The sequence below is a fragment of the Pteronotus mesoamericanus genome, unplaced genomic scaffold (assembly GCF_021234165.1).
Source record: "Pteronotus mesoamericanus isolate MK-2021 breed Mesoamerican mustached bat unplaced genomic scaffold, CSHL_Meso_final scaffold_507, whole genome shotgun sequence".
NCBI lineage: Eukaryota > Metazoa > Chordata > Mammalia > Chiroptera > Mormoopidae > Pteronotus > Pteronotus mesoamericanus.
This window is the reverse complement of record NW_026555319.1, coordinates 7,814,773-7,830,253: the sequence shown is the minus strand read 5'-3', so window position 1 is coordinate 7,830,253 and position 15,481 is coordinate 7,814,773. Positions and strand designations below refer to the sequence as shown.

The 15,481-nt window shown below is 46.2% G+C and overlaps 1 protein-coding gene across 3 annotated transcripts in view; it reads left to right on the top strand.

The window, feature by feature from the left end:
- The window catches only part of MED13L (mediator complex subunit 13L), a 253,538-nt gene extending 250,482 nt beyond the window's left edge, over window positions 1–3,056 (top strand). For all 3 annotated transcript variants that reach the window (XM_054594117.1, XM_054594116.1, XM_054594118.1), the window contains one exon: window positions 223–3,056. In XM_054594117.1, the coding sequence (XP_054450092.1) occupies window positions 223–355 (133 nt within the window). In that variant the 3' untranslated portion in view covers window positions 356–3,056. The remainder of the gene's footprint in view (window positions 1–222) is intronic.
- Window positions 3,057–15,481: the final 12,425 nt, after the last annotated feature.

The following is a 15,481-nucleotide window of genomic DNA, read 5'->3' as shown; positions in this document are numbered from 1 at the left end:
TTAAATACGAAGTCTCTGAGCTCGTGCGTTCACGCATGGCCCCGTGGCTGCCGCCTCGGACCGGACCATGGGGTCTGAGGGAGGGGGACGTGGGAGAGCGCCTGGGGCAAGTTAGGGAAGCATGGGAGGCCTTCCTCCTGCGGACACGGGGAACGTGGGAATTTGCGGAGCACCTTGCCTCCGTCGTGCCTCGCACCCTGACCTGTGCCTTCTCTCCGGCAGGTTTGTGTTGGAGCAGTACAATGCTCTGTCCTGGCTCACGTGCAATCCGGCCACCCAGGACCGGACCTCCTGCCTTCCCGTCCACTTTGTGGTGCTCACTCAGTTGTACAATGCCATCATGAATATACTTTAATTAGAAAAGCACTTGTTCTCTCTGGCTCAGTTCCTTCTCCCTGCAACCTCAGTCCAAGGAACCCGCTACACTCTGCAAAGGCCCCGTCCTCTTCTCGAGACCACTCTCCGCAGTCCTGCACTGTGGGTCCTCCTCCGCAGGCACATGTCGTTTCTGCAGCGTTCATTACCAGAGTGACTCACTGACACTTCTCTCGTGGACCCGGAAACTTCCGTAAGCAGTGACTTCAGCCAGTGCTGGGGGGTGTGCAACCCTAAAACACTGGTTTCACAGGAAGTTTTTGTTGGTGTTGATTTTTAAGAGGGAAACAGACAGTATCCTTTTGCACAAGAGTCTGTGTTTTCAGTCTCTGTTTAAAAATAAGGGTAGTTTGCCCTTGGATAAAATCCTCTAGTTATTGGTGTATGGCCTGTGGGTTACCTGAACTCATTATTCTGGGACTTTTTAAAAATAAGAACCAGCTCAAATACACAATTTCACAGTGGGGTTTCTCTCTCCCTAGTGCGCCCATCTTGATCAGCGTGAGTGCTTTGGTTAACTTCATACCTGTGTGTAGACACAAAAGGTCTGGAGACATCTCCATTTGTTTATTTATTTTAAGTTGTTTTGTCATATGGTTTTTGTGACTTTGTTTTAATTTTTTTTAATTCATGAGGACCAGGTACAGTAGCTGAAACCCAACTCAGATCCACCATAGGATTCTTTGACTACATACCTCTGTCCTAGAAGCCGGAAAAGGAGTGAGACAAATCTGGGAGAGCATATGCCTAAAAAGTAGTATATCCCAAACCGCCAGCCGCAGGCTTGCTGAGAACACACTGGGTAGACATTCTGCCATGTTCCTTGTGAAAAGGCCAGCGCTTCCTGAAGGGTAATATTTTCATACAGAAGGCAGTCCAGTTCAACCCAGCGCCACGGAGGCACGCACCTTCATTAGTTTTATACAGTCACAATGGAAGTATATTTTCTAGTGAATTCTTACTGAAAGCCAGGTCTCTCCTCTCATTAGATCAAAAGGGACTCATGTACATACTACAATTGAAAGTGTTTGCTCATAAAATCAGTTATAAATATGGTGAATTTTTTCTGGACCATAGGAACATTATTTCAAAGAAATATTACAACTTAACCATTAAATTAGTACTTGAAGTTGAGCCTTCCCGGTGGGACTTTTTTTAAAAAAATGCCTTTTTAGAGCATTAATGGCTAATTGAAGTATTTTATGACTCCTCATTCCAGGCCCCAGAGGGCTGCCTGTGAGACCCCGCCTCCACCCTCACCTGCGCGCCCTGCGCGGCGGCTGTCAGAGGGCGGCGCTGGTGGCCTCCCGGAGCCGCTCTGCCCGGGCTGCTGAGCGCTAGGCACTGTGGAGAGAATCATGCAAATTTTAAAGTTCTTCCAAGAGACTACCATGTCCTGGTTATTAACAAAAAAAGGAAAAATGTAGTAACTGATAGGATTTTGTAAAAGTATTTTTCTTGAAATAATCTAACGTTTAAAACATTATATTAAAAAAAGTGGTGTGGTGGGAACGTGAAAGCAGAGAAGGAACTTGTAAATGGATGATTTTGTTCTCTGTTCCACCAGTGGGGGGGTAACTTTCGCAATGTATAGGTTAAAAAATCTGATATATCAAAATCATTTGTATCTAATGTGTACAGTGTAAAATTGACTTTAAAATATTGCAGTGCTATTTTTTCTTAATCAGAAAGGAAAAATTCTCAAGGCCTTTTGAAGAGCATAAGATGTTGAAGATTGTAAACTTGTATAAAATTATCTTGGTGAGAAGACAAATTGTAAAGTAGATATTTGTAATCTTTTACCACTTTGGGGTTGCTTTTTTTTCCAGGATTCATCAGAACTTTGAATTTTTTTTAAATGGGCTGTTTTTAATGCAGGGGCTTTTCTTCCCTAGGAACCCAATTCTAAGCAAAAAAGAAAAAAAAAAGAAAGAAAAAGAAAAAACCCACAAAAAACAAAAAACCCCTACAAAAATACTTTCAAAAAAAGGCAGCAAAGGGTAGTTTTCATCTGGTGTCTTTTATTTAAGTTTTTTAAGTTAAGAAAAGCTGGTGACATATTTATACGTTTTTGTGCAAAAATAAATGAATGGCAATAGATTTTAAAAAATCTTATTATGTACTTCTGTGTGAAAAAGTCTGTATAATATTTCCCTTAAATATGCATTATTTTACTTGTGAGTTTTTTACTGAATTAATCTGAAATGTACAAGCCCTGGATTTGCTACAGAGTGAGAAGTTATTTTATTTTTTCTTTATTTTTAATTTTTGAAATTCTGCAGAAATCAGAACTCTTACCCTGGTTTGAACTAAAAGGGGAGCGGGGAGGGCGAGGGGAGGGTTGTCCGGCATGCTTGTATGTACATCTCAGAACCTTTTTTACATGTAAAAGCTGTACATTTCTGGGAAGTTCTGAATTCCTTTTGTTTCCTTTTTTCCTTCAGGCATTTTGCAGTGAGCTTCTTTTATATATAGCAAACAATTTGAAAGAATACAAAAATATGTGAAGTTCATTTAAAAAAACTACAGTATAGCGCTGGTACAGTACACTAAAAGACTTTGATAAAAAGAAACAATACTAAAAGGCCTCCATTTTAAATGTCATTCATATATACCTTGTGAATGAGAGCTATATACTTTTACACACTTTTTTAGAGGAATAAATTATTGAATTACTGAAACTTTGAGTGGCTTCTTTCGGCTCCCATCCTGCCTTTGTAATAAAAGCAACCTACACCTACTCGCGTGGTGTCTGTGTTACAGACTGAACGTTTCATGACGGGGCACCTTCCAGAGCATTTCACTGCCCCCTAATCACCCTTCCGACAGCTGCTCCCAGACGGTACTCTCCTGCCTGAAGGTGCAAGGTCACTTCGGGTCTGGTGTCAGAGCGCACACACCATTGAGTCAGGAGCCCTGGTGCTGGGCTCTTTAAACTGTTTTGAGTCACGTTTAACGATGTTTCCCAACTCTAGGATTGTGGTCCACCCTAGAACAGATTACAACTCTGTAGCTCTTTCTCTCGACAGTCCCAGCCAGTTTCTTTGCCGTTCCTTAGAAATAACAGACACATCTCCCTTCACGTTTCCCTGATTTGCAGGCTTGTGATGGTCACATGCCACCTGACACACCGCTCGCAAGCGAGGCGCTTGTTGGCTGTGTGGTGCCCACTGTGTTGTGCTCCGCGAATTCATCCAGTAGGAAAAACCACACACTCTAGGGATGGGGTATCTCGGTAAATTTTCCTCCGTCTATTTAGAAACATACTGCTCTGAATCTAAGGTTATCCGAATGTAAAGACAAAACTATTGAAACCGCTCAGCCTCTGTTGTTTGATCTGCAAAGGGGAGGAAGGCGTTTCCCTGGGAAATGCTTTGCGGACTCAAAAGCCGTATCTTCATTATTATAGGTGTGCCTTTGACAAAGGCGGATCAAAACAAGGCCACGTTTTTCAGTTCAAAGATGATTTGGTCTCTCTCCTGTCCAGGTGTCGCCACACTGTCATGCTGCGTGCCAAGAACAGTATACAAGAATTTAATACATTTTAAAAAATTGTTCACACATTTCCTAGATCTTATGTAATCCGGTCAGTCACCAATGATTCCTGTGTGAACATTAGGTGGTATTTTACAAGCATTCGTTAGCCTCGAAGCTTTGCTCATGCGTTGGGTGGTGCTTTGTCCAGTCGTTAGTGAATGTTGCTTTTATTTGTACTAGGAATTTTGTTTTCATAACCACTACTAGCTCTACCAATTTGGCAACAGCGACTCTTTGAGGTGGGAAAAATTATTTCTTGAATGCATTTATACATTTTGCAAATTAGATGTAGATAAATCTGACTTGGCACTCAGGAACCACCATCAGCTTTCAGCCGTTTTCCTTGCTTAGATTCTGCTAAACCCCAAGTCAACCCCTCCAACGATGCCATAGCCTAGTTTTATGTTCCTGCTATTCAGGAAGTCACGGGGCCAGGGATTTGTTTCCTACTGGTATCAAAGAGCCAATAAAAATCTTTATAGAAAGTGCAGTTTTGTCAATAGAAGTTTTTAAAAGCAGACATCTTATAAAGGACTTAAATGCCCAAGCATGAGCCACGCACTGAAAACAGTCTTTGGTGCTTGCCGTTTATACAACGCAAGCCGCGGTACGAAGGAGATTTTCACCTTTAAATTCACCCCATGCTAAAACCCCTTCAGAGCACAGCGTTAGTGTATTACTGTGCTATCTCCGTGCCAGAGGATTCGCGTGCTTACATCCCCTTGACAAAAACGTCACTTTAACAGTAATTATTTCAAATCATTAATACCTAATGAGACGCCATTAGGAAATTCTGTTGTGCCAGGTAATTATGTGGTAGCACTGACCGCCCAGGGCGCCCTGCTGTGCTTGGAACCAGATGTACCAGCCTCTCGCCCCTTCCCTGGAAACGCTCAGGTCAGGCTTAAAAAAGGTTTTTTGACACTTACTGCTTCTGGCTGGGACTCCAAAGTAATGAAGCAGGTAAGGAGTAGTTGATGAGGAAAGAAAGGTTAATCTGCAGGGAAGAGCTTGTGTAAGACTAAGGGATTGATTTTTCTCTGGAAAAGCTATTTCCTCGATGAGCATTAGTTACCAGGTGACGGGAAGAAGCAGGCAAACACCGAGGCGGTCTCACAACAAAAAACAAACAAAAAAAACCCAGGGAAGTGAGAAAAGCACATGTTTTGTTTTACTAATCTAAAACCGGCATTTGGTCTGTCACTTAAATGCTCCGTTCATTTGCAGGCGGCAAGGCAAGCCTGCCGCGGAGCGCAAGGAGCGCTTAGAGTGACCCAGCACCCCGCACAGGCAAACGCGGTGAGATGAACAGCGCCTCCCAGCGGTTCCCTGATGGTTGCTGCCTGGCCAGCAGCTTCGGCGCCTTCCAATGTACCCGCTAAATAAAATGCGACGGAATTCGGGAAAATCAGCCCCACGAGAGCGAAAATTAGAGGGCTAACGCGAGGAGATGTTTGCTGGGGGGAGGGGAGCATCAGTTTAAATAATTTAACGCGTGAGATAGTCATTGTCTTACTTAATTTGAGCTTGAACGTTTTCAATGAGCATTTGCTATGAGCTCCTCTTATGTAAATCTTATTTTGTTCACTGAGGATGTTGTTCTTACTTAGTTGCTTCGTTTCCATAAGTAATTTATGTCGGCTTCCTTTTTGAGTATGTGCTCTTGAATTGGGGAGGAGGTGATGTTTACATAGTTTTATCTACACACACGCATATTTTTTCCCATTATTTCTTTTATCACCGCAAAGCTTAGGAAGCTGTCCCTCTTATTAGAGATCAAGGTCATGTGTACTTTGTAAGATAAGCCTGTGGTCTTCCAGCCATTTTCTGTGACCCAGAAGGGTGTACCTTACATGACAGTGACACCGTATTGAGCTGACTCTACAGGGGCCAGGGGTCAGCGCCCAGGACATGTTTGTTGAACACAGACCATTCGGAATGAACCTCAAAAATCTGAAATAAGGTACCAACAATTTCATCACATCCTGATGCCCTTTGTGTGGGGGAAGGGGAGCAGAGAATATATTATTTATTAGAAAATAAAGGGATTTTTGCTGTTGATGATTTAGGTTTTAGGTTGATGATTTATTTTGTCAATTTGGGTAACTTAGATTTTTACAGAAAAAAAATTGGTTTTTTACACGTGTGGTTATGCAATTGTGCAGAGTATTCCCTGAATTCTGAAACTCGTTTTTTTGGTAATGTATGGTCTTCCTTATTTCTTATAATATTTATGTGGTTTTTTTCCTTTACTGATGGATTTTTTTTTTTTTTTAGCATTTTGCCATTTTTCAGTTCCATTTGGTTTTTCAATGAAATACCTCAAGGATTGAACAATTCCACTGTTTTTTTTCCTGGCTTTTATATTGCAGTTTCTTTTCCTTGTTTCCTTGAGGGTTTTGTTTCATTTTCCTTGAATTTAAATTGCCTGCTTAGTTCATTTATTTTCACTTTTGATGATACAGGCCCTGGTAGCCTGGGGGCTTTTGGATGGGTGGGGCCCTCCTCACATTCTGTGCAAAATTCTGTCTGTCTGCATTTTTTAGGGAGAGGGTGATCAGAGGTGTCTGACCCTAAAAGCAATGAACAATGACTGATTTGGGACTATGTTAAAGTTGATGGTATCCTGCAAGTTTTGATGTTTGTTTTCATTTTTATTTTTAGACTCTTAGTTTTTTGTTTTTCTTTAATAAAGGAAATTTCTCTGGGTTTGAAGTCTCTCCTGCTATAATTTTCTCTTACTACAGTGTAATCTGGTAATGATTGCTTTTTGCAAACATTCTCTGAAACCTTCAAAACAAGGTATGTCCAATTTCTTAGGCAGGGTTGCCCAGTGGAAATACAATGTGAGCCATAAAGTATAATTTTCTATTTTTAGTAGCCACATTCAAAAGGTTAAAAAAAAACCCAAAAACATTTTATTTAAATCCAACATATCCAAATGTTTATTATTTTAAAATGAATAATATAAAAATGGTAACATGTTTTGCTTATTTTTTGCAATAAGTCTTCAAAATCGGGTATTTATTTTATGTTTATGGCACATCTACTTGGATGCCAAATTTTCAGTGGTTAAAGCAAGATGTAGATCTACAAAAACCATCAAGTCCCATTTAACAGAAAATGTATTTTATACTGCTTCCGTTTTTAAATTTTAAATTTAATTAAAATTTAAACATCAGTCCACAGCCCCTCCTGCCAACTCTCAAAGCGTCAAGCAGACATACAGCTAGCTACCCTGCCCGGCAGTGCAGACTTCGGGCGTGCGACCTGAAATCGATGAATTCTGTCTTGAATGTCCATCCAATGGTTGCCACGCCCCTGTCTGGGTGGACTTCAAGGTCTGTCACAGGCCCATAGTAGAGGTTAAATCGTCCCACTGCAGTTTGGGGTGGTCTGTTCTTTTGTACTGCATCAGTGCTGCACTAAGTTTTCTGATGTGTGTCTGTCATAGGATTTATCTCTGTGTAGTGGTTCTTCATCCTGCGTAATAGTCTTTGCTTTCGGTGACCCTTCGCTATTAGTATTATCACCCCTTTTTATCAGAATTCCTGCATTATCTTTGGCCACCCATTTATTTTCCCTCTTTGTGTTAGGTGTTCTTTATACAAGTTGCTACATTTGATCACTTTACAAAATGATAATTCCGTTTCGACAGGGTAATTTTCACCATTTGCGTTTCCTGTTCTGTGTTACACAGCGACTTGCCAGCCGCTTCGTATAAACGCACGTATATATTTATTTGCTTTTCAGTTTTGCCTTTTTTTGTGTGTGGACTCTGCTGTTTGCATTTATCTTTTAGAGCATTTTGGAAAGAAATCTTCGTTTTTGAATTCCATTCGTGATTGCCTTAAACAGCCCACAAACATGGTGCCCCTGCTTCCATACATTCCCATTCTAATAAAAGTAACCCTCTCGGATCTGCTTGTCCAAGTCCATTCCCATTCCCATTTTCTCATGACTCAGGGACCTGCAGTCCGGGCAGAATCTTTTCACCTAGAGCTGTCCTTCGCTCTGGGGACCCTGGCGTCTTGCTCTCTTGTCTCCACGCCATAGTCCAAAACTCCACCTGCGCTGTGGCTCACACCTAGAAAGGCCCGCTCTCCTCGATGCCTTTCTCACCCCAGTCTCGGTGCAGACAAAGTCTCAGCCTGCGCGTCTCGGCCTCTAAGGACCCTTCCCTCACTTGTCTGGCTCCCTGTCCCTCCCGGGACCCCAGGCTGCCTGTCGTTTCCCCCATTGCGACGTGACCGCACTGTGCTACCAGCTTACTATTTCCCCCACGGACCCTGCTTGTCTGCCCCGCAGGAGACCTTTGATGAGCCAGCGGATTCATGAGCCATGGTGGATGAGTCCTTCTCTCCTGGCTTGGACATTTTTCTAGAACCTTCTAAACTTGAAAGAGTAGGTCTGTTTGACACCAGTTTCCTCTCTAACATGTCACAAATATGGAGTTTTGCGTCCAGATCTGCCATCAATGTCCTGAATTCAAAGCCAGACCCCACCGTCCCTTCCTCTGCCTGTTTCATTGGCAGAACTGGGAAGCCAGTGGCCGTCCCTTCGCCTGGTGTGAGGATGAAATGAAAGGACCCACGCGTGGCAGCTACAGCACGCAACACGCCGTAGCCACTCGGTAAACGTCAGTTCTTGCTTTTTTCTGGAAGTTGCAACAAGGCTTACTTTACCACAGCCCCCTGCCCCCGTACGTGTTTGGTAAATAGGCCTTCGAACATGGCTTAAATGGGGTTCTCGATTTCTCTCCTAAACCTGTGTCCCCTCCACAAACCTTTTTTGTTCAGGTGTGGAGTTCAAGCCACAAACCTCAGGGTTGCTCTAGCCGACCTCTTTTTCTCACCCTCTGCATCTGATCCTTTTTTATTTTTTCCAATCTTGTGAGCCCACCTTCAAGATGGACCAGAGGCTGCTTTCTGACCATCCCGAAGCCAAGTACTTGCCCCCCCTGGACCGCCGGGCTGCCTCCTCCCTGCATGTCTGTCCAGCGTCCAGAGTGGGTCTCAGAAAGTGAACCACGCCCTCGGCTCCCCACCAGGGTGGGAATGAACCCCAAAACTGCAGCCCACAGAACACGGCATGCTCCGGCCCCAGCGCCTCTCCCTTGCCATGGGTCCCCCCACGTCGGCCGTCCTGCCGGCCCAGGTGTTCGCCACACACACTCCCACTGCTGGGTCTTCTCACGCCCCGTTCCCTCCCCCTCCTCCGGGCCTCTGCTTTACACACCCCCTTCCCATGCTGCTGGCTCCTCCCCTGACTCGTTCCCAGCACTGAGCATGAGCAGACACTCGGTATTACTTGATGACTTGCTTTCTCTTTCCTTCTAGAAGGTACGCAGGGCGAGGGACGCAGGAATGTGCTTGCGGCTGCATCCCCAGGCACCGGGCTGGAAACACAGCTGTTCAATGAGGGCACGAGGTGGCGGGGCTCCCTCCTCCATCCAGGTCCTCACTCCAGAGTCATCTTCACAGAAAGCTCGCTTCTGACCCCCCAGCCACCAGCTGCCGCCTGGCCCCTGTGTTTTTCCCATGTTTGCTTCTCAGCCCTTATTGCTCAGCACAGACACGGCTTTTTGGCTTGTTTGGGTGTTGTTGCCTGTCCTACCAGGACATAGGCCCGTGAAGGCAGGAACTGCATCCCCAACCTGGAGACAAGGGCTTTTTTTTGATACAGAAAGAAGGTCCACACACAATCTTGTGTTAACTTTGTATTTCGAAATAAAATTTGAAACTTGTGGGGAAGTTGCAGACGTAGCATGGAGATTCCTGCATGCCTTTGACTGGCTTCCCCTCGGGTTAACGCCTGGAATAATCCCGGGACGATCATCAGAACTAAGACAGTTAACCTGGTGCAGGACCCTCACTAAACTCTGTGCTGTCCTCAGCAGGCACACGTTTTTCTCTCTCATGTCCTTCTGGTCCGGGATGCCCGTTTGTTTACTCACCTCATCGCGCCTCAGCCTCCTACGATCTGCGATTGTTTCTCCGTCTTTCCTCGTTGTTCCACGACCTTGACATTTTTAGGTGTGCTGGTCAGTTGTCTTACAGAATGTCGTTCCGTGGGTTAGTCTGAGGTTTTCTTACGGTTGAGCTGAGGTTACACATTTTGGGGCAAGGATACTACAGAAAGGGTACCCTTCTCAGCACATCACGCGCAGTGCATGATGTTCCTCTGGGCCACTGTAAGTGGCATTAATCTCGATCACTTGGATAAGGTGGTGTCTTCCCGGTTTCTTCACTCTCAAGTTATTATTTCCCCCCCTCAATTACTTTGAGCTCAAGTAAATTCTACTCGGCACCTCAAGCAGACATATTTTTGTTCTGTCCCAGAATGTCCACCAGGGGGCGACCTTCACCGACAAATCTTTATGGGCCAAAGTCAGGGGTTTTGAACAGCAGGAGGCCAAGGCTGTGGGGGGCAGGTCAGGCGGGCTGGCCTGAGTCCACTCTCCCAGGGGACCCCTCACTTGGGTGAACAGCCCCAGGGGACAGACTCCAAACTGGGCGTCAGGCCCAGGTGTGGGGGTGGTTTTGAAAAGCAACCTGGCCTTTTCTTGGCAAATTTATAGTGTGTCTCAGGAGCGAGCCAAGGAGGAGGATGGTGCATGTATAGGTGTGTATTTGTGTACGTGTGTACGTGTGTGTGTGTGTGTGTGTGTGTGTGTGTGTGTGTTTGGGCTGGGAATAGTTCATGTTGGTGCTTGCAATACCTAGGCAGCCGGTTAGAAATTAAGAAGCCAAAGCCAATGTCCCAGCCCCACCCACTGGCCCAGGTAGGAAGGGGCCCCCAGTATAGAACAGCTCTTTGCAGCCGCAGAGAAGTAGGCTTGGCCCAGACCCCAGGGCAGCGGGGGTATCGCTCCTATGGAATTAAATGTTAATTTGGCCAAACTTTTAAAACCAGTCTAGACTGAAGTGGGGCCCGAGAGAACTTTCTGGGGTGAGTGTAATGTTTCTTTTTTGATGGGGGTGATGTTATATTTGGCAAAGGCCGAGGATCTTTACACTAAATAGGAGGCATTCTTTTACATTTTAATGTTTTTTTTAAATTTATTTTTTCATTTTTATTGGGGTGATATTGGTTAATAAAATTATATAGGTTCCAATTGTACAATTCTATAATACATCATCTGTATATTGTATTAGGTGTTCACCGCCCCAATTAAATTTTAATTTTTAATTGTGGTTAAAAACACCCAACATGGAATTGACTGTCTTAACCACTTCGGGGTGTTAAGTGGTGTTAAGAGCACTCTCTTTGCCGTACAAGCGAGCTCCAGACTTCCTCATCTTGCCAAACGGAAACTCTACTCATTAAACAACAACGTGCTCTCTCCTCCCTCTCCCCCGACAACCACTCTTCTTCCACTTCCTGTCTTTATGAATTGGATGACTCCAGGTACCTCCTATAAGTGGGATCAGGCAGTATTTGTCCTTTCCTGCCTGGCTTTTTTCATGAAGCATCATGTCCTCAAGGCTCACCCATGTGGTAACGTGGCTGACTAATCCCATTGCTGGGAGAGATGGCATTTTTTTCATCCATTCAGGGACATTCGACTTGCTTCCGACTTTTGGTTATTAGGAAAGATGCTGTTACGAACGTGGACACATCATCATCTCTTCAAGACGCTGCTTTCAACTCCTTTGGGTAGATACCCAGAAGTGGAACTGCTAGACCTATGGTAGTTCTAGTTTTAGTTCTTCTGAGGGATGGCCACACTGTTCTCCACCATGGCTGCACCAGAATGGATGCCTTTGTTTGAAAACAAATTGCACCTCAGTAAGCCTGATTTCCAAAGATTTGAAAACAGGACACAGTGGATAACTCAGGCGGGGCAGTGATGGAAGGCGTCCCTTTCTCCTCACTGGGTTTGCATGGGCAGAGCTTTTAAATATCTTCCCGTCCTTATAGACTCATTTCTGGCTCTAATTTTGTCCCCTGAGATCAGCAGGAAGATTAATAGGCATTTTTTAATGGCTCCCAGGCCTACAGTGCCCCCAAATAAAAATAAACATCTCCATCCTGGGCTCACCCCACACATCTGCCCACTCTGCCCCTGCCCCTTGCAGCCATTTCCGGGACTTCGCATCTTGGTTGGATGTTGCCTTAGAGACAGTTGGCAGCAGAACGCTCGCTGACAGGCTGGGACCCTGGCCTCGGCCCGGAAGAAGGTGATTTACAAGGGCAGTGTGGGCCTTTCCCAGGAGTCAGCTCAGAGGGACAAGCCCCCAGGGGCCTGAGCGGGTTGGCCATTTGCGGACTTAGGTCAGGTGGCTGGAGGAACATTCTTCCTTCCTTCCTTCCCAAGCCCCAGGCAGAGAAGCCCGCCAGGAGGCTTATTCCTGGCTAGACCTTCCTTCAACAACATTCAGGACCCTCCCACCAGCCTCTGGACTTCCAAATGTGGAAGAAAAACCCAGCCCACTTGGGGTGAGCTTCCGAATAATCTCTGCGCTCCTAGAAATTTCTAACGCCGTGTCTGTAATGCAGGGGCACTCTGAATGGAAGGCAGAGTTTGCCCATGGGTGGCCCTCGGGCCTCGTGTGACCTGCAGCCATGTGTGGTGGGATTTGGGCCACACAAAGCTGGAGTTAGCAGCCAACATTTCAAAGCTGGGTAGTGCCCATTTTTTAAAAAGCAGAGGTCATTTCTACCTGGGAGCCAGTTGGTCTTTTTTTCCATCTGGCTGCAATCGGCTGGCACAAGTAGAGACCACCCCGCCCCATCTGCTTTCAGTCAAGGCATAGGTTCTCCAGTTGGCTGCAGTCCTCGCTGCTCCCTGATGCCTCGTGAGGGCTGTTGCCTTGTTCATTCCTGTTGTCTGCCTGGCCCCCACACGTGTGTGAGCCCCGATCTCTGACCGGTGCCTTTCTCACAGTTCAAAGAGCCTTTAGTGGCTGGCCCAGGGCTCCACAAACTGCAGCAGGAGGCTAACCCGGCCCACCACCTGTTTTTGTAAATAAAGTTTTATTGGAACACAACCACGTCCACCCAATGAGATCTGGTCTATGGCGGCTTTCACACTGTAACGTAATGGCAGAGGCTGGTAGTTGAAATAGAGACCATGGGGTTCGCAAAGCCTGAAGCACTGGCTATCTGGTCCTTTCCGGGGAAGCTTAGCTGACCCCTGAGCTAATCCCAACTCCTTCCTTATCGGTGAGCAAGCTGAGGCCTCAAGGGAGAGAGGGAGCAAAGTCATTGTCAGGGGCCCTTCCCACCGGGTCCTCGGTGGAGAGCTCTAGGACACCCCAGCACCTGGAGGGCCTCGAGGGGCCTGGACTACCTGCTCCTGCGTGGGAAGCCCCAGGCCTCCGCGCGCTCCGCGCCTTCTCTGGGAGCCGAGGGGGCCAAGGTGTCTGGTTCCCATCACCGCTGATGGTCGGCCCTCCGCCCGGAGCAGGCCCGGAGTTTGTCTGTAAACCCTGACATCATTAACACCCCATCAATCGTGCGGCCCGAGGGGGCTGGGGAGGCCTCCATCTGGAATTCGGCCCTGGCAGAGATCAAAGTCTGCCTGTCTGGAGCCCTGCCCTGGGGAGAGAAGGAGGGCTGGGGGCGGGGGCTCAGCTCTGGGCGCCCGTGGCTTGGCCAGGGGCCTCGCGGGCAGAGGGGCGCCCTAGGGCCGGGGGTCCTGACAGCTTGGTGCCCGTCCCACTGCACACCTCCGTCGCTTTGGACAAGGACCTCCCTTTTCTGAGCCTCAGTTTCCACATGTGTAAAATGGGATTGTAATACCCACCTCTCAGAGAGTGCCTGGCGGGTGTGCAAACCCCTTAAAAGTTGGAAAGTTGGATGAAACAATACGCCGTCTGAGTGCGTACAGCAAGGCGCGGGCGCGGGGGCCGCCAGGTTGGCCCGGCGCTGCTCTCGCTGGGCCTGAGTGACAAGTGCACGGAGGTCTACTGTGCTCTCCTCTCTCTTTTTTGGATGCTTGGAGTTTTTTGTAATAAAGAACTGAATTTAAAAATCTGTAAATTCTGTAGAGTGTGGGGGCAGGGTTTTTTGCGTGGTTTTTTGTTTTGTTTTGTTTTGTTTTGTTTTTGCTTGTTTGTTTTTTTTTCATTTTTCATTTTGGAAGGTAATGCATTTCCTGATTATAAACAAAATGTGTCCTGCCCCTGCTGATCTGGGAAGCTCCTGTTTAGTTTGGAGAAGACAGATGGGGCTCAGAGTGTGTGTGTGTGACGTGCGTGTGCAGCGGGACACACCTCGTTCTTGGGGACCCTGTTCTGTGCCAGAGCCTGACGGTGCCAGTCTCTGGGATGGCAGTGGTCCCCCTTCACCAAAGGGATTTTTCAGGCACCTCCCCTTCCCTCCTGTGGCCACTGTCTGTGTGTATCACCTGACTGTCCCTTTACAAGGACAGAGGCAGGGGGTGGACTCCAGGCCCTTGGCCACCTTCCCTGGGTCAGCACTTCCAGGCCACATCGTAGGACCCACTGTCCTTACCGATGACGTGACCGCTGTGCCCGCCTCCCCCGCAAGCCGAGGCCATGTTCGAGCTTCGCCTCTGCCACCTCCTTCTGTCCCTTGCTGCTGCAGGTGCCTTTGCTCTAAGGTTGCCATATTTAGCAAATAAAAACACAGGGAATCCAGTTAAATTTGAATTTCAGATAACCAACAAATGATTCTCAGTGTGTGTATAGCTTATGCCATATTTGGGACATTCTTATACTCAAAAAGTATTCATTATTTATCTGAAACTCAAGTGTAACTAGGTGTCTTATAGTAACAAAAGCTAAGTATTAAAAACAAAGTTCTGCTATAATAATATATGAGCTTTTTAATTAAAAGTTAAGGCATGAAACAAGATTAAACAACAAAGTTAATGACGATAACCTCAGAGTAAACAGGACATGACAAAGAACTAGAAGACAATGTGAGGAAGTATTCAGAATGACACCCCAAAAGACCGAGAGACAGAAAATATAAAAAAGAGGCCTTGACATTAAAATGAGACGGTCCGACAGGAGTATAATAGGAATTTTAGCAGGAGAGAGTAAAGAACATTGGACGGAGCCATCAATCAAAGAGTGGTTTTCATAATGGATGAAAGACATGAATCCTCAGGTTAAAAACAGACAACCACCCTTAGGTAGGATAAGGAAAGTAAATCCATGTCATAATATATCTGTGGCACAGGACCTAAGAAAGAATGGCAGACACTTGAAAAGATCATAATCAATTGAAAGACTGATGACCAACAAGGGCCTGATGTCGCACTCCTCGAGCGCAACGCAGAATGTGAATGTCACCGTCTTCGAAGTGCTGGGACCATCGTGCCTGACAGCCCAGGGCTCTATACCCAGCCAAACGACCGGTGAGGAAGGAGCATGGAAATACACAATTTCAAATAAGTGAAGGAAAAGCTTCTCTCACCAACAGACATGTTGAAGCGGCCACTTACGCACCTCCTTTCGCAAGAAGGAAACCAAAGGCGGGAGAGGCCCAGGCTGTGGGAAGAAATTGCACAAAGAAGTTGGCAAAGAAGTTGGTAAATGGAAATGCACTAATTGTATTTTTTTGAAAAAACAGTGGTTTTTTTTTTTTTTTTTTT